The sequence below is a fragment of the Pelmatolapia mariae genome, linkage group LG3_W (assembly GCF_036321145.2).
Source record: "Pelmatolapia mariae isolate MD_Pm_ZW linkage group LG3_W, Pm_UMD_F_2, whole genome shotgun sequence".
Classification (NCBI taxonomy): Eukaryota; Metazoa; Chordata; class Actinopteri; order Cichliformes; family Cichlidae; genus Pelmatolapia; species Pelmatolapia mariae.
The window spans coordinates 81065085-81084005 of NC_086229.1; the positions used below are offsets into that span (position 1 = coordinate 81065085).

General features: G+C 40.7%; 2 protein-coding genes across 4 annotated transcripts in view; one reads left to right on the top strand and one right to left on the bottom strand.

Moving 5' to 3' along the window:
- LOC134624896 (RNA-binding protein with multiple splicing-like) overlaps window positions 1-9269 on the top strand; it is a 38425-nt gene extending 29156 nt beyond the window's left edge. Inside the window, exons 7-8 of one of the 3 annotated variants that reach the window (XR_010093667.1) lie at window positions 6647-6766; window positions 7259-9269. Coding sequence is in view for 1 of the 3 variants with exons in the window: in XM_063470018.1 (XP_063326088.1) it covers window positions 6647-6661 (15 nt within the window). In the remaining 2 variants the exon portion in view is untranslated. Of the gene's footprint in view, window positions 1-6646; window positions 6767-7258 lie in introns of those variants that run through there. The other 2 variants (XM_063470018.1, XM_063470017.1) reach the window with 2 other exon arrangements.
- Window positions 9270-15276: 6007 nt separating this feature from the next.
- LOC134619252 (fatty acid-binding protein, intestinal-like) lies at window positions 15277-17123 on the bottom strand. Its single transcript, XM_063465024.1, has 4 exons — window positions 16846-17123; window positions 16332-16504; window positions 15922-16029; window positions 15277-15829 (listed from the first exon to the last, which is right to left on the bottom strand). Exons 1-4 carry the CDS (start codon window positions 16910-16912, stop codon window positions 15779-15781), a joined length of 399 nt encoding a protein of 132 aa, XP_063321094.1. The 5' UTR covers window positions 16913-17123; the 3' UTR covers window positions 15277-15778.
- Window positions 17124-18921: the final 1798 nt, after the last annotated feature.

The following is an 18921-nucleotide window of genomic DNA, read 5'->3' on the forward strand; positions in this document are numbered from 1 at the left end:
GAGTGTTTCATCGCTCACCTTTTTTCACTCTATGTGTTTATACAGCACTCGGCATTTAATCAATAGTTAATATTAATCTCTGGCTCTCTTCCACACCATGTCTTTGTCCTGTCTTCCTCCCCTCATCCCCAACTGGTCTCTGCAGATGGCTGCACCTCCCTGAGCCTGGTTCTGCTGGGGGCTTCTTCCTGTTAAAAGGGAGTTTATCCTTCCCGCTGTTGCCAAAGCGCTTGCTCATAGATGGTCATATGATTGTTGGAGTTCTCTGTTTTCTCTGCATCAGTAGTATCTTTACCTTAAAATATAAAGCACCTTGAGGCAACTATTGTGATTTGGCACTATATAAATAACACTGAATTGAGTTGAATAGAACTGGTCTCTGTCTTTGAAGCAGCCATTTTGAAGGCAACTGGATCTGAAGTCCATTGCACACAGTTGGAATGAATTTTGTTTGTGTTTCATCCTTAGTTAATGAGGGTCAATTTTTTTTACAATTTCAGGACAAGCATCAGGTTTCTGCAGTGAAATAGTTCTAAGATGTGATTACATGTCCTCAGTAGTTTTTCTATGGAGGATCAGAGGAAATTAGACCTGCCTAGCGGAAAGACGGCTGATATTTATTATACTTGTGTGTGAGGGAAAGTTTATTATTATGCACCCGCTCTTGCATTGCTATAATAAACACAGAATATTGTTGTGTAATGTTGTTAGTTATATAGCACAGATATTAGGTGCTGTTTGTCATTTTGTCAAACCCTGGCAGGATGAAATACATTTTTTAATTTAAACCCCTGTTTTTGGCATTTCTGCATTCTGACAAAGTGCACAGTGGAGAAACATAAAAAAGATGGGGCCGAGGGAGACGGAGGACATGATCCAAAAGGTCGTAAATGCGAAATATTCACCCAGAACCGCTGAGGTACCTGGGTAGTGCTGGAAGGGCCGTTTTTATGAATCTTTATTAGAAACTGATTAGCGTGGGATCTTTATTTCAAATAAATTACAGATGACTTAATTTTAGTGGAGCGGCAGACGGTACACAGGGCCGTTGGCTTCTAATAAGTGCTTTGATAAGTACATGAGTCAGCTATAACCACGCATGAGCAATGCAGCACGTGCGCTTTGCTCGGGGGTTCAGACAAACTGAACGCTGTTGTGCTTGCAGAAAAACAAAACCACAAAGCAAAACAAATCCCCTGCTAGTCTGTGTATCTCTGTTGGCTCTGACTCTGTGTGTGTGTGTGTGTGTGTGTGTGTGTGTGTGTGTGTGTGTGTGTGTGTGTGTGTGTGTGTGTGTGTGTGTTTGTGTGTGTGTGTGTGTGTGTGTGCGCGTGTGTGTGTGGCGCCAGTCGCACTGTCACCAGTACCCTCCCTTCAGTCTCAGGACAGGAAGAAACATGTTGCCCCAACCCCACAGGGAGTCAGCAGGGAGTGGGTGGGTGGTGTGGAGGTGCTAGTGTGGAGCCTAACATTCATCAAACTGTTGATTGGTGCTACTCCTCCATCACCTCCTTCTAAGCCTACATCATAGCTTACATGTCCGTTTCTTGACATGTAAACATGCTGTGTGAGTAATTTGGACGTTTCTATGACTTCTTCTCTGCCTGCGGTGGGTGGGGGGTGGGTGGGGTGTACAAAAGAGGAAGGAGGGAGGGGCTTGGAGGAAATAATTACTTCTCTATCAAACCAGAAGGAAGTCGTTTGGCTGGTCAGGCTCCCCCAGTGGATATTAGGCCCTGAGTGAAACAACAGCGACCCCACATCCGGCTCACGGTGGAGGGCAAAGTGCAGCCGAGACATCCAGTCAGAATATTGTTATAATTACAGGTGACTGAAGCAGGAGCACACAAATTATGCAGTGTGCAGCATTACTACATGTTCAAACATGCTCACGTTTACTCGCATCTATTCACGCTGATACTTTTTGATTTACTTGCCTCGGCTTTAAAGGGATTTGTTGTTGTTTCTGTCACTCCAATTATATTGCTTACAATATTGCCTGATTGCTTCTAAATAAACACTTTAACATCTTCCTAGAATCACTAAACACAAATTTTTACGTGGGACCTCTAAAGGTTTCTTTCCCTCAATCCTCAATCTGGTTTCTAGAAATGTTGCTTTCCTAAACACAATCCTAAACCATGTGATAGGTGGGGAAGCAAGAATATATATTATATCCATGTGTATTGCAGCATAATGCAAGCTACAGTATTAATTAAAATGATAGAAGAGATGATTTTGCAGTGGACAAAAGCAGTCTCATAAATAAATCTATTAAGAGTAGCTTATGTTACACATGTGCTACTTGTGTTCAAAGTAGAGCTGCAGGGATATTACTGATGGTCTAAAACACATCTCCCCAGTAACCATGTTGCCATAGTAAAACTGAATGACACTTATGTTGCTCCGTGTCTGCCTTGTTGGGTTAACCTTACTACTGAAGGCTGCCCCTGACATTTTGCATCTTAGCAAACAAACAGTTAATCCATACAAGTCCTTGTGTATTTAGGCCTTCGTCGCATTTCAAATAAATGCAGTCGACTTGTACTCGATGTCTCAAAGCTGGCTGTGATGAGGGTATAACTGATTTGTGCAATGTAATCTGCTGGGCAGAATACTTGTGAAATATTTTTAGCTGCATGACTACAAGAATAAACTTGAACAGAGGTTAGGGAAAGAAGGCATCTGTGTTGCACCACTGTTGTGCAATCTGTCTGATATTGTCTTTAAGAAAACAGCAGAAAGGACAGCATTTGTGAATTTGTTGCTAAAGCTAACTGGGTAAACTTGAGCGATGCACGCTCACAAAAGCCCGCAGCTCTGCGGTTCAGAGAGGCCTGTGGTTGGTCGCTACTTGTCGACGAACAGAGACCACTCACTGTCTGAGTATGCGACTTAGGAAGCGTAACTGCAGGCCTGAATGTGGATGTGTGAACAGCTGGAAGTGAGGTAGCATTCAGCCGTGACTGGTAATGAGTTGTCCTAATCACCTGGCTTCCTGCCTCTCTAGGAAAGTGCTGTTTAAAAAAACAACAACTTTATTTACAGCACCTCATGCAAGTTTAAGCAGCTACTGTTTTTTATTAGACGCTTGAAGTTTTTGTTCTTGTGATTCCCCCAGGAGGCTTTGTCTGGTCAGTTGTCTGGCTGTTTGTGAACCTGAACTATATTTGACATTCGTGCTCTGGTCTTAGGTTCCAAAGACAACCTAATAGTGGACATTAATGCCTGGTGAACTGAAGGGAAAGGTAATCCGGATTTTCCATCTGACAAGACATGGTGAGGGAGTGTAGGGGGGTGTAAAACCCCTATCATGCATGCCTGTGTGTGACCCTGAAAGAGACAAATATGCGTGTGTATGCAGCCTGGCTGCCTGCCTTCAGGAGCTTTTTGGCCAATAGCCTGACAAAACCAATGGTTCCTGCACAATGTTGCACTAACTCCCACTGGAGGAGAGCTGAGGGCCAGCTGGGGCCCTTTCTAATAAGGAAGTGGGACTTTATTCTTCCACCCCCTGCTGACAGATGCACACACGCACACACACAAACACACACAGTGTATAGTACAGTGTAGCTGCACTGTGGCACCAGCTTGTAGGAGCTGGATACATGTCAGCAGCTGCATTCATCACCACCCAGCTCCAGCAGTTATTGCTGGTATGTGAGAAACACAGCCAGGGCCTAAAGGCTTTTCCCCGGATTAAAGGGGTTTCAGACGGCGATCTTTTTCATGGTCACGCTGCGAAGGTAGAGATCTTAAAGGACCACATGGGTGTGTTTGAAGTTTTACCTCGATATTAGATATATTTTACTGTTTTTTGCTGCTGTTGTTTTTTTTCATCATTTTTTCACAAAAACTGACATCAAGCCTGAGTTCATTTTGTAAACTGTAGATTTATTTTCCGCTTTTTGACTCATTTAAGGGTAGATAAGAAATCCGAGGGACATTTTTGGGAGGCTTTTTTCATGTGAAACCCAAAGTTTACAAAGACATGTTGAAAGAAGAAATTTTACAGACATAAAAAGGAAAGAACAAAAAAGTCCTCTCTTCTTCATTTGCAGCACCGTGTCAGTGATAACACCGGGAGGAACATTTGCTACATGAAACCTGGTTGAAAATTTTGGAAAAAAAAGGAAACAACCCACACATTCACGAGAAACCGAGTCACCTCCCACACTCAGAACTGCTTGTTTACTTATCTCACATCATGCGCCCGGGCCGAGTTATTGGATGTAACACATTAAGCCGACAAATCACTAAACCTTTCCCTAATCCGCACAGACATGTTCAATGATCAACCCAATCTTTAACCTTGGTGTCTCAGCCAGAACAAATAGGGTGCTCTGGAAGTATGCGTCGCATCAGTTTAGCCAAGCGGCTATATAACGCATCGATTGCCTCATCCCTGATTGAACACGCAATGGGGCATTAGCTAGGCCAGCCATCCCCCTTCAAAAACGCACTGTTCTCTGAACAGGGAACACTTCCTAAGCCACCTCTCTTCTTTCCCTGCAACAGTCTATCCAGCTCCTTCTTTCTCTTAAGGTCATATTTGGATTAGTAATTGTTTATTGTTCCACCGAGTCCCCCCAAACTCAAATTCCTATTTTTGGTGATCCATCTGGTGTGGGAGTTTGCATGGTTGACCTTTCTCTTTGAAGTGTGGATGTTGGGGGTTTGTGGAAGATATGGCTGTCAGGCAGACATCCTGTGACAATGCTAAACTTTGAGCTTGAAAGACTTTCAGTTTGAATGGACTGATATTACAAAATTAGTTCACAAATAAAACTGTAATACACGTCCTGACAAAACTGCTGGACAATGGGCTTCTGTATGTGGCTCGAGTTTTGACTTAAGATGTCTTCTGCTGCTTGGTTTTGTCTCTTTTGAGCTACTGATTTTAAAGAAACAAGATACGCTACTTTTTTTTCAGCTGCTATTGATTTTTCTCCTGTAACAAAGAAATTAATTACACTGCTGCTTATATCACTGTCATGTTGCTCTACAACATTGCCTAGGATACATTTCCACATAAGTGCCAGGTTATGACACAGCATTAAACCTTTCATGTGCACACATACCGGCATAAATCCCTGACTTAATGTGTAGAGCAGACATATGATAGTGGGGTTTTTTGGTGTTCTTATTTTAGCGTCAACACAGGAAAACCAGCCAGAAAGGATGTTACACAGAAGTCACTATAGAAGTATAACATAGGCAAGATTTCCTTTACTATGTCTGAACCAGTGCATATCTCTGCATTTGTTTAAAATCAGTCTTTCAGATTGATATATGTATATAAGTCTTGAGTCATCCCTCACTTCTTTATATTTTGCCAGGATAATTGAAAACAGGCACAGAAATATGCGCAAATACGTGCAAAAATACATGGAAATTCAGTATGTAAGGAAAAAACAGCGACAAGCTTGAAATTCAATAATTAGTATGACCACCTTTATTCTTCAACACAGTCTGAATTATCTTAGAAAAGCTTTTTAGTTCTCCAGGCTTCTTGAAGAACATTCAAAGCTCTTCTTTAGACGTCGGCTACCTTTTGTTCTGTTTCGTATCATGATGATCCCACACTGCTTCGATAATGTTAAGATCCGGGCTCTGAGGAGGCCAGTCCATGACTGATAGTGCGTCATTGTGTGTTTTTCCATCTAGGTATGTTTCTGTAAAAGTGTGTTTGGGATGCTGAAAAATGAAGAAATAACTATTTTATACCCTTCAAAATTATTATCTTTGACATTTTTGTAGATTTATTTAAATAAATGATAGCAAGTTATGTAGACAAAACTCTAGTTCATCCCTTGATTTTTGTGCCTTTTCTATGTTTGATAGGTCAGTGTTACATGGAGATGCAAATACACGAAATGGTCAGGTACAAGAACTGGACTAAATGAGTGAAACAGCAGCCAGTGTTCAAAGAAAAACTTTGAAATACTTTCAGAAAGCTTGGAGAACTATTGCACAAGACCATTTTAAAAATGACTAGAAAGTCTGGTTCCTCAGACGTAAAATATAGAGAAATTATGGGAGGCTCAAGACTTTTGCACCACATTGTACAATCAGCTTAATTATCGCTCTGGATCCAGGGGTCTTTTGATACCTGCTCTGTAATATTGTGTTGCCTTTACAGGCAATCGGAAAGAATGGATCTTGTTCCTGGGCATGGGTCCCTTTACTGTCAGAAATGATTTCCCCTTTGTGCAACAAATTCTAAGTAATGTCCACCATGTAATCACCACCATTCGAAAGTTGTTGACCTCTCTGCCATTTTTGTCTTCGCTCCATGAGGTTAGACAGTTGTGTTTATCTTTTTTCTCTCTTTTGCAAATAAATAGAGAATTTGTGTAGTGAAAGTAACAAAATCCTGTGATTAACAACTTTAATCATTAAATTCAGGAACACCAGTGCGACAGTCACATATAATGTAACAACAGTAACGCATAACTTTGTAAAACTGCCACTAATAAGCTGCTGCGTTGCCCTTCAAACATATACTTAGCCAGTGTGTTCAATGCAGTCAAAGAGCTTGAGAACATTTAAAAATCATACATTTTTGTTGAAATAAAAGCAAAATTCACTCCTCTGAAACATCATCAAAAGGATTTATTCCAACTGTCTCCTTTTGTGTGCTCAGGTTCCTGATGTGTGATGGTGGCCGTGGCCGGCTGTGACGGGCGTTGCCGATTGCCTCTCGTGTCCTATTAGAAACCAGGAGGACCGACCTAACTCCAGCTGCTGGAGCAGCGCACCGTCGGTGAGTTCTACGTCTCGGAACGTCACAACCGTTGATCCCAACAGGCGAGGACAAAAGGTGTAGATCGCACCTCGTCGCCCGTGTAGCGGGCCCCCGCAGGGGAGAGGGGGCATTTTGAAAGTGTAGATTTGCAGGAAAAGGTGTGAAAGTCCTTTTTAAAAAATAAAAAATACAAATTTGAGAGACAGCATCAGTCAAAGACATCCACTTGAATGAAGGAAGCAGCGCCAAACTGTACTGACACCGTGTCGACTTTCATCTGTGCATGTTTTAGATTTGCGAAATACTTTGAACAAATACACCAGAATTTAAGCACGAGATAGAGCGCGCGTGCATTGAATGTGGATGTGGTCTTGGCATTGGATTGGATGGGGATTTAAAAAAATCGGTGTGACTTTTACGGCTGTTAGTGTTTCCACGTAATCCCCGGTGTTCCCATTAGCATTGCGAACTTCAGCCTCACCCCGCTGTCGTTCTGTCTTTCTCTTTCAGGCAGCAGCAGCCTCATGGGCCTCAGGACATACTAGACCCCAGCCTCCATCACACATCGAGTCCCCCCCCTCCCCGAAAGTCCCTCCAAATCTTTTTTATACTGTTACGTAAATTTACAGGCAGCGCTTGGCTACACCTCCTCTGACACCTCCGTGAAAGGTACCAGGCATGCACAACAAAGGCGTCCGCGCTCTTTGTTTACCGACTGACTGCATCGCCCACCTAGCTGGTCTCTCGCTCTGCATCCTCTACGTGCGGGTGTAAAGCCGGCCACCTAAAAGGAGTGCAAACGTTGTTTTATGCAGCCACTTTGCAGACGCCCGGAAGTGTGGCTAAAGTGCTACTGAGTAATGTTATTATATGACTATAATTATTACTATTCTGTATATCATTCATATTAATGTTATTATGATTATGAAATTACATGTTGACGCATGACTTTGCAAAAAAAACAAACAAAAAAATAGAGCGTGAGAGAGAAAACAATGAAAAAACAATGCTGTACATTTTTAGATATTTTAAAGAAATACAAAAAGGTATTTTTGTAATCAAGACGATGTTTGAAACGGTTTTGTTTGGGTTGATTTATGTTGTGCTAAATCTTGTGAGGATGTTTTATACCTTTTCTTTTTTTGTTCCCTTTCTGTTCAGTGCCATTTTAAAACAAGTCGCCCTGCTATACCAAAGCAGTCCTGCCAGTTTGCTCTTGTCTCTGCTCCAAAAGGAATTTTGATTCGCTCATATGTGTCGTTTTTTTTTTTTTTTTTTTTGTCCCTCTGTGACGTCTTTACCCGACGAAACGAAACACAGAAGTCTTTTGTCTGAAGCGATTTTAACGTTGAGTGACAAAACGCACCTGATCCGGCTCGTAGTTTGGCTGTTTGAGGTAATCAGATGTGTGAAAAGAGGCACTGACAGGAAAAAGCCATCGCCGGTGGAAGGTAGCGTGACCCCAATGTCACGTATAGCGTGATGGCAATACGCGGCAAACTGAGCCCTGCTATAATTAGGAAATCGCTCCTTCGCTGTGTAGCAGGAGGACAGCAGCACAGTATAGAGAAACAAGACCAAAGCTTTTTTTTCTTTTCTTTTTTTTTACACTGGAGAGCTATCTAGGCTAGTGGTTTATTCCATTTTTGACTACTTTTGTAGTCCTCAGTCTGATTTCTTATGAAGTATGACATTATTTTTGCAGCATGTCCCTTTTGGTGTCACTCCAAAGAGCCACTCTGCATCTGAAAGGATATTCACTTTAAGCGATTTGTGTCTTTTGTCTATTTTTAGGGAACCGGTGTGATTCAACCTGCTTTTGTAAAGTTTGAATTTACATAATAATGATTGGAGTGAGATGTATAAAAAAAAAGGAAAAGATAAAACAATCTTTTGTAATCTTGCAATAACGTCTTTGCTGTATGACATATCATCGAGTGATCATATTTCTGTGACATCTTGACGCCAAAATCTTCATTCGTTAATACGAAACCAGTCTCCGAAGGCCAAGTCGCATTTCACGCTGATGTGACAATCAAACGCCGTAAGGAGACGAGCGTCCCCTGTGATGTTTAGCCCCTCTGTGTACAATTATATCGGACTGGTTGAATCATACAGTAGTCAAGTGTTTGTAATTAATGATAATATGCATCATATCTATTAAATCAGCTGAAGGGTTTTTTTTGTTTTGGTTTTTATTTTTGCTTTTACAGACATTTTTAAGCCAAGTGTGGCACTCAGATTTATTAGAACAAGTATTTATACAACGTGCGTGAATGTTATGTGTGTTTTTAATGGGTGTTGTCTTTTTAAGGTTCATAGAAAATGCCCATCATATAATTCATTGTAAGTATTATTGTAAGTTTAATTGTATTTTCATTTGGTAAGAATTACTAGAGCTTTTTTCTTCGTTTGTATCGGTCTGATTGGAGCATACTGTATGTAACATGTGAATACTGTTTTACCTGCATAATTCACTGTGAAATCCAGAGAAGAAGAAGATATACTCCTCGAACGAATGGGTCTTTTGTGTTTCGCCAGCGGTACAGTACAGAAGTTCCTGAAAAAACGAATAAGACGACCCCCCCCCTCCTTTTGTCAGTGACAAATCATTTCTTTACTTGTTTTAGTATACCGCGTGTGTAGCTGTGTGTTCAGTGCATGTTCACGGCATGTGTGTGTGCGTGTTCTTTTTCCTTTTTCCTAATGCATACAGTACTGTTGATATTTATGTACTTTAGCCGCTGTAAGGAGAAACTGTATTTCAGTGAATTGCAGAGGTTTGTTTGTTTGAAACAAAAAAAAGGAGATGATCAAAATGAGACGTTTTTATGAAAATGTTAAATGAAGACATTTCAGGCCATCTGCCATTAAAGATTGACATTATCTGTGCTGTCATGATTACCTTATTTGTTCAGAGTGTGCAAGTTTTCTAAAATGTGAAGACACTGATAAAACTCTGATATATATACTTAGAAATAACCTAGAATCACAAGGCACTTCATTAGGTACACTTTGCTAGTACTGGGTTGGACAGATGGGGGTGGCACAGATCGATCAGTGTGCTGGAAACATTCCTCAGAGATTTTTGTCCTTATTCATCCAAGGGGATGAAAGCATTGCACAGTTGCTGCACATCCATGATGAGAATCTCTTGTTCCTCCACATCACAAAGGTGCTCTGTTGGATTGAGATCTGGTGACTGTGGAGGACATTTGAGTGTCATGTTCAAGAAACCAGTTAGAGATGATTCGAGTTTTGTGACATAGTGCGTCACCCTGCTGGAAGGAACCATCAGAAGATGGGTTTGCTGTGGTTATAAAGGGGGTATTTTCACCCAGAAAACTGCTAAGTGAGCAGATGGTAGTGTCCGAAAATCCCAGCAGATCTGCTGTTCCTGGATTCAAATTCAGACTAGCATGTCTAGCATCAACAAATCACCTCTCTTCCTCATTCTACTTGGTTTTAACTTCAGGAGGTTGTTTCAACCATGTCTACATCAGTCACTGATTAGCTGATTAGACAGTAGCATTAATGAGCAGTAGAACATTATACCTAATGAAGTGGCACAAGAGTATATTTGATGAGAAAACATGAAATCAACATTTGTTTGTTTGTTTGTTTGCTTTTCGGTCACAGGATAATTATAGCAAACCTAATAACCATTAGGCTAACTGGTTCCTCTTATGTGCTAACAATCTGAGCAGATCTCTGAAGCGCAGTATCCTGTGAACTTGCCAATGTATAGTCTTTTAATAACTATGTAAATAACTGGTACTACCTGGGCCTTTATATTACAGGCCATGGTTTACATCATAGGATATTTTTAGATTTCAAGACTGTATTTGGTAATTTTGGCTCCTCTTAGAAGTGGCCTTGTACCCACAGAGAAATCCACCTTCGTATAGTTCCATTTCCTCTTCCATTCTTACACTTTTCATTGGATAATACCTCCCCCGTAATCCCAGTAGACCATCAAAACATGATGTGGGATTCTATAAAGTGGTTTGTGTATCAGGAGAGCTGGAGACCTCTCACTGCCCTCTATAAGAATAGCCCGCCTAACCCAGGGGCTGGCTACTCCTGAGACAGAGGCCACAGCCAATTTAGTTTCTCTCTTCACTGTCTCCACTCTCCTGTCAGCTCAGTCACACCAGGTGGCACACAACAGCTTCTCACATGACACACACTCGTCCGTGCCCGGGGGCGTTCACGCAGGGTGTCGGTGCAGAGCAAAGTGAAGGACGAAAATGCTTCTGTGTGCAAAGGTACGTAATCATCTGGGTGCATGCATGCATACACCCAACCGGCAACACTTTGTAATGGTGTTACTCCATTTGACAAGCCCATTAAAGAGGTGTTTCTGTCTCAAGCTCTTCTGGCTGCAGGATGTCAGACAAATGGACTTGCTGACAAGCGTTTTTATTTTATTTCACTGAAGTGAACAGTCAAAATTCAGGTAAATTAAAAATCTTCTCCTTGGTTTAATACATTACCTGAATATCAGTGTATGTTTTTGTATACTTGAATTAGTTTTTGGGATTGTGTCTGTAAAATACAGACCAAACATTAGCATGGCTTAACAAACATTCAGCTAAAAACTGATGTTTAACACATTTAATACTTTCCTAGCTGGTTTCTAATGGGTTTTATTTGTGCCCCTTTTATTAGTTGTAGACACACAAAGAGAATAAGCCAATCAGCTACCGCAGAAAACAGCGAAAAAGCTTCCACAGCCATGTTAGCATACATGCTAGCAACTGAGCTTACAGCTAATAACTGCACGCTAACACGCTGATAATACTAGGATGTTGATTTTATTGTTACTAATTATTTTTATATATTTTTTTTTAATCATATTGACAATAATTGCGTGTGTTATGCTAATGACTATGACTACGGAAAATGACTGGAAAAATAAACAGAAATATAAAAACAAAATAAAAATAAAAATTTACATAACTAGCAAGTTCAAATAATTATTTCAAAATTTCGACTGACTTCTGAGTAACTCAAGATTATGAGATACTAATAGAAATTCTGATTTATGGATGAAAAATTATGAAGGCTTGAGCATATATTTTCTATTACTGTCTCATCTCATAAAGGCCTGCTCCATCATCATCATCATCATCATCACACTTTTCACACAATAATGCTTTCAAATGAACATGTTTGGTACAAGTCTCCCCATCTGGTCGCAGCAGATGGCCCCGCCCCTCCCTGAGCCTGGTTCTGCCGGAGGTTTCTTCCTGTTAAAAGGGAGTTTTTCCTTCCCACTGTCGCCAAAGTGCTTGCTCATAGGGGGTCATATGATTGCTGGGTTTTTCTCTGTTTTCATTATTATAGGGTCTACCTTACAATTTAAAGCACCTTGAGGTGCTTGAGGTGATTTTGTGATTTGGCGCGGTATAAATAAAACTGAATTGAAGTCACATCTGAGCATGTACGCTGACATGAATTGTTTATAGTAAGACTGGAATCTGAGGAGTCTGAGATAAAGTATTCTGTGCTGACTGTCTACTGACTCATCATCCAGCAGTCTGCATGCGTCTCTACAAAGGCCTGCACAGTCACTGTCCAAACAGTGATTGGCTAAAGCTGGGCCGTGTCTTCTTGGAAGCATTGGCCAACTAATAGCCCCGACGCTCACCAGCATGCCGTCAGTGTCTTTGTGATCGTTATTCTTTCACATGAGCTGACGACTTCAGAGTGAGTCAGTGAATTTGATTTCACTGCGGTAGAGGGGCTGAGCTGGGCGAGGAGTGGCTTCTCCCTGTGTTGTCCTTTCTTTCTCCTCTTCTTCACACACACACACACACTTCTTCTTGTCCTCCTATTATTTTCCTTCCCCACCTCCTCCTCCTCCCCTCTCATCCACAGCTTCCACCTCCCTCGGGTGGGCCCCTTGCGCCCACAGTCTCACAGCAATCAAAACACTAAAGGCTAACTCTCCCACGACTTTCCTGTTTCCCACTGATTTCACTCTAACTCTACTAGATTCCAGATAAGTACCAGAGATATTATTCCAATAATTTGAGTTGAGATCCAATAATTATGTAGTGGGGCTTTGTGTGTGTGTGTGTGTGCGCGCGTGCGTGCGTCTGTGTAAACAGGGTGTGTTTCATATGGTAACTTGGCTGAGGATGACATCATAGAGCAGCTGAGGACCTTCTTCTCAGACAATAAAGAGCTCCACAGTGCTACCTAGTGGTACAGATATTACAAAGCATTTATGATTCACACATAACCAGTGGCAGATAAAGAGTACACATCTTTGTTATGGTAAAAATAATCCTCTCTCTCTCTCTATGTATATACATAGCAATATGACAAAATGAAAGCCTTCATTTGCTAATACAGGTCAAAAAATATTTTAACTTGTAATACTGCCACAGCTGTAAAATCTGAACTTTACACTTTATAAGGTGATCCTATCCATTGCATGGAAGTCTTGTATCAGGCTAATTACATCAGTGATGGAGATGCATCCCATAATGTTGCTGATTTAAACATCAAAAACATAAAATAAGTGTGGACTGCACATCTTGACAGAGAAAAGAAGCCCCGCCGGCCCACTTTTTCCCTGCACTGAAATCTGTTCAGCCCTCCAGCATCTGACAGGTCTCCGGGGACTTTCCTCCCTAAGGAGGGTTCAGCGGAAAACTGGTGTTCAAAGCAGCCCAGCCCCTGCCAGATTAGCCTTGTTCGTGGCGGGCTTTTACCTCCGTGAAAAAGGGTGCCACTGAGGACTCAGTGGGAAGTTGCCATCGATCGATGTTAGACTCTTTCTTTCTCAGTCTATCATTGTAGAGCCAATAAGACTTTAACACTTTATTGGTTTTACTTTATTTGGACTTATGGTTTATATCTAAAGACATCACCTACCACGTCCTCAAACCAAAGTACTATATACAAACCTCAGAACTATACAGTATAGAGTCCTGAGACCATGTGTCTGCAACTGTTGGTATTATGTTTTGGCTTTTCATATACTGCATTCAGCCCAATAAAACATTTATTACTTTGCTATGCAATGCAAATAAAGCTATTGTAACTCATAGGAGTTCTTCTTTTTAAGCATGTAACATCTGATGACTCCCTGTTCAAAAGCAGCTTACTTTCTGTACTTATCAGGTCCCAAAACAAGAGTTTGGGTTTCAGGAGGATAATTATTAGCCAAGATGCCCATGTAAGGAAATCTGTGTCATGTTGATGCCTGCTCTGCCAAAGACTGGAAAACTCAAGCACTTTGAGCAGTGTGAAGCTCTAAATACTGGAAACCTGTTGCTTAATTTTGCTTAAATTGCACATGATGAACAACACAAAAGTTAAAGTACGCAGGCGTGAAGACTTACCGAACTAATCCCTATCCATCAGGCACTGTATTTGCAGAGTGCAAAAGTCCTGAGCCACCATTTGTTATATTTTACTACGAAAATGGGAATGGGTGCTGAGATTTATAGAAACAAAAACAGAGTTTGTACTTTGTCAAGCTTTCTTGTAATTTTGTTAAGTTATCTTGAGGAATACTTCTTCAGGCATCTTGAAGGACATTCAAAGCTCTTCTTTGGATGTTGGCTGCCTTGTGCTGCACACTCTGTAAAGTGATCCCACACTGCTTCAATAATGTTCAGGTCCAGGCTCTGGGGAGGCATGACTGAAAGTGTGTCATTGTGTGTTTTTCGTTCTAGGTATGCTTCTACTGCTTTAGGAATGTGTTTAGGATCATTGTCATGCTGAAAAATGGAGCAGTTACCAATAAGCTTTCCAAACTATAGTGGTTCAAAATCTGATGATACTTTTCATCTTCTGTAAACAGTTTCCTTTAGGCTTGCCACTTTTTTTGCTTTTTTTATACCCCACTAGTTTAATACTGTACACATGCCGAGAATGATCAAATAATTATCTTTGCCATTTCTCGTGTTTTTGTACAAATAATTTAAAAACCCATAAAAGAACATTTTATGTAACATTTTCTGAAGCTGGCAGGTCCTAGAATTCGTATTGTGCTACTGTATCTACGTTAAGTGGAGCAGTAAAATTAAAGCAGGCACAGGTTTCCCTCTTGTGGTCAGACAGCCTCATTACATACATGCACTTACTCTTTACACCCTTCGTGACTAAAAACAGCCATGAGCTTTTTGTCCCTGAATGAAAATCATTGTTCACTTTCTAGAAAACCACCATGTGATGAACCATTAGTTCTCCACATAGCACATAAGGGCCGTCACATGACAGCAGAAGACTCTGTTCGTGAGGTCACACTCCAATCATGCGCTATAAGAGCGACTGGAAAGCAGTCTGAAATGGTAACGTGGTATTTCACTTAAATCCCTGATGAAGAACTTTTGATGCTCGTAAAAAGTGATATCACAGAGGCATGAGCTTTGTGCTTGTGTCATGGAAGCAACATGACATGCAAGATTATAGACTTTTATCACATCTGTTAAGACAATCTAGTCTGATTATATTTATCGGACTTTATTCACATGCAATTCAGTCATTTAATAACACCAACACTGAACTCAAGAGACATAATAAACATGTTTTATTGTAGAAGAATATCTGATACTTGGGAACCAATAGTGCAATTTGATTTTTTTCCCTGTTTGAACACACACAATAGCATTTCATGTATTTCATGTTGCTGTGGAGCTTTTCTTGAAAACAGCCATTACTGTGGATAACCTACACCATACCAATGAATGAGTCCTGTGAAATTTGTTGACACTATGATGTGCGGATTATCCCGAACACCTCCAAGACAAATAAAACTAAACCCATTTGAATGTTTAGCTACTGCTACAGACAGACATCCACTGCCAGGATGCTGTTTAGTGTTTGTTTTCTCCTTTCATAGGAAAAGGGATGCAAATTTAACTGAGCTGTGTGACCATTTCAGTGTTTCGTGAACATGGTGACCATAATTTTTCTTGTAAAATAAGCTAAATGCCAACAATAACTTCAGATACAGTTCACTGGGCTGTGTGATTTATATAAAATAAAATTTGAACTTCAATATCCAGGTTACTGCTTCTTGAAAATCCTCTTGGCATCCACCCCGTCATAGTTGTAGCTCTGCAAAGAAAAAGACAAAAAGTGTCGATGGCTTGTGGAGACGTTTATTTATTGGGACTGAATTCGGGATTGACACCTCTGGACCTACTGACCTGCACGAGCTCTCCGCCCACCAGAGTTCTAGTAGTGGTCAGGAGCTTGTTGTTGTCTTTCCTGGTGAATTTGCCTTTCATCATGTCCCCCTCCATCTCCCATGCACCCTGGTTAAAAATATACAGTCAAAGCACTCTTTAACACTCTCCTTTACTGTTTTACATTTGCATAAAAGCGACTTTTAATTCACCGCAGAGTGAATTATTCACTGGAAACTGGTCCTTTGCTTTTAACTGCAGCTTTTAGCTGGCTTGGTTTCCACTATTTCCATTAGCAGCGAATCTATCATTCTTAAAAACAAGCCAGATTTGCCTAAAACAAACCATTTCTGGTTGCCTTTGTGCAATTATGAAACAGCACCTTGACCAAGTGCCTGTGCTTTAGTAATGTTTCTCTTTAGCACACTCACTGAGACTTCAGTGCCATCAGCCAGGGTGTAGTCGAACGGAACGCCCAGAGTGAAGTCAACCTCTTTGGTGCGTATAGTGCTGGACTCTTTGACGTGAAACTTGTCCCCGTTCTGCTCGATGGTGATCTTCAGGTTGTCGTGCTCTGCCACCTTGCGTTTCACAAGATTAACACCTTGTAAAACACAAAAAGCATAGAAATATGAAAATGGATTGTTGAATGAAGATTGCTGATTGATAGTTATTGGTCATTAACCCCTTGAGGTGATTTTATAGTCACATGATAGTGATTAGTGTTGTAATCAGTCCTAAGATGAATGCTGTTACAACAACTACATTAAAACTTAGCATCTCACTGCTCTGTGCAACACCTGCACAACCATACTGAACTCTATGGAAACACAGTTACACACATTATCCTCATAAATTCATATGGCCAGGCTCAGAAAAAACAGAGTTTAAGTGCATGACTTGACAGTGAACTAAACACTGTCAAGTGCTCTTGCACACACTCACCCATTTGCTCCATGAACTTGACATAGTTCTCACTGCGGTCGACCTTCCAGGTTCCATTAAAGGACATGGCTGCAGGCTCGTCGGGTTGAAGGCAGCTGATGATGAAGCGCTACAGCAGACCGTGAGATTGTGATTCCCCAAAGACCTCAATTTATACACACCCACCCCTCCTTGAGCTGGCATGGAAGATGCTGTTCTTTATCTCACTGATTATCTGTCTGCTGATGTGGCCATTTAAAGACGGTGTCAAATGTAGGCCGATAGCTGCACGACCTCAAGGATACGCTGATAAATGACAGGAGGGCAACTCCCCTCTGTGAATCTGGCACAGTTAAACACTGTTGCACTGTTCTGCAGGGAAAAAAGAAAGGAGGGAGTTGTTTGAATGGGTGCCCCTTTCTGCTGCTCAATCTTTTCATTGTCACATTGCCTAGCATGAAAATGATGGTCTATTTAACAATGCATTCTTAGTGTGGCCTCATAGAGGACCCCAAACTTTCTATTTAGGCCAGTTTGAGGACAATGTTAGTGTCAGCAAAGTTTCAGAACTGTAAAACTTTATTAACTTTATTTATATTTTCAGACAACATTAGGTTTATGGGTATTAAAAACCCCCAAAACTTGCATAGGCTGCATGCAATCCACCAGAATGAATTTGTGTCACTGTTAGCTATTGTTGACTAAAAATATAGTCCTTCTGCTTTAGGTTTTCATCAACTGACTTGTGGGATAACATTAAAAACAAACTGGATGTATGTTTTTATGAGCTTTACAGATGAAAATGATGTTACTTTATCAAAAGTGTTTCCAAAACTATCACCATCTGTAGCCCCACAACCCTGTCAGATGGACCCAAACCCAAAAACCACTTCACAAGACTTCTCGAGGTAAAATGTGTTCATCTAAACATATTTTAAGCTTTATTTAGACTTTATGTTTTTACCATTCATTGCTGTTTCATGTTCACCTTTAACAGTTTAGCTTGTATTGTTTCAGTTGTTCATCCAAAACTGCTAGCTAAACGTTTAACTGCTAGCCATAGCATTAGCGAAAAAAATCAAGTTAGTTTCTAAATTATTTTTTTGACAACATGAATAACCGGCATAACTAACTCCACCAAGAAAATATTTTCATGCAATAAATATTATAAAAAATTATAAATATGAATGGATTTTCCAACATAATAGTCTGTTAGCACAATGTTGATGAGGTTTAAGATGCATTCTTAGAGAGAGCAGACGAGATAGAGGACAAAACACCGCGGGTATTGTCCTTAGTTGTCATTCAGCTTGTGTCCATGGACAATGGGGCACTATAGCTGCATTCTTGAGCGGTAAAGCTGCACTCGGAGCTGCACAGCTCACTACATGAATACTGAATACTCTCTGTATAACTCTAGAGTTCCTCTCAGTCACCAAGAGATGCCACTTCCATTTAACAATGAAGTGGGTAAATCCAAACCGAAAGACACAGATGATGAAATAACACAGATCATATTTTAGATCTTGTTCACCAGTCAGTGTCAGTATCAGTGACATTTCCATATTCATTGCACACTCCTTGGCCCAAAATACAGCTGGGGTTGAAGCTACAGGATTCACATAAAAATGTGAGTAGTAGCAGCTGCAAGGCCAAATGTTAGCGGTATGTGCATCAGCTCAAAAACTCCTCACACTTTAAGCCCTGCTCGCTGCTCTTGTATTTAATTGTGGTAATAATCGACCAACTGCGGTGCCAGTGTTGTAAATTTGCTGCTAAATTGTAATTTACAACAAAGCATGTATATATAATCTTAGTAATTTATATTTTACAAGGCACTCAGTAGCACTGTAGCTTTGTTAACTTTGACAAAGCTACCTTTTGTCCCTGTTTCAAGTCTTTATTTGGGCTAACTGGCTGCTATAGTTTCATAACATGAACAGCAATTAAATAGTTTTGCAATTTATTTACTAAGCTCCAAATATCACTAAGAGGTAATTACAGCATTGTTACTTGATTACTTCCACACCGCCTTTACTGCAGTCAATAAAAGACAGTTTGTACTTTGACTTCTGATTGGCATGACCTGATACAATG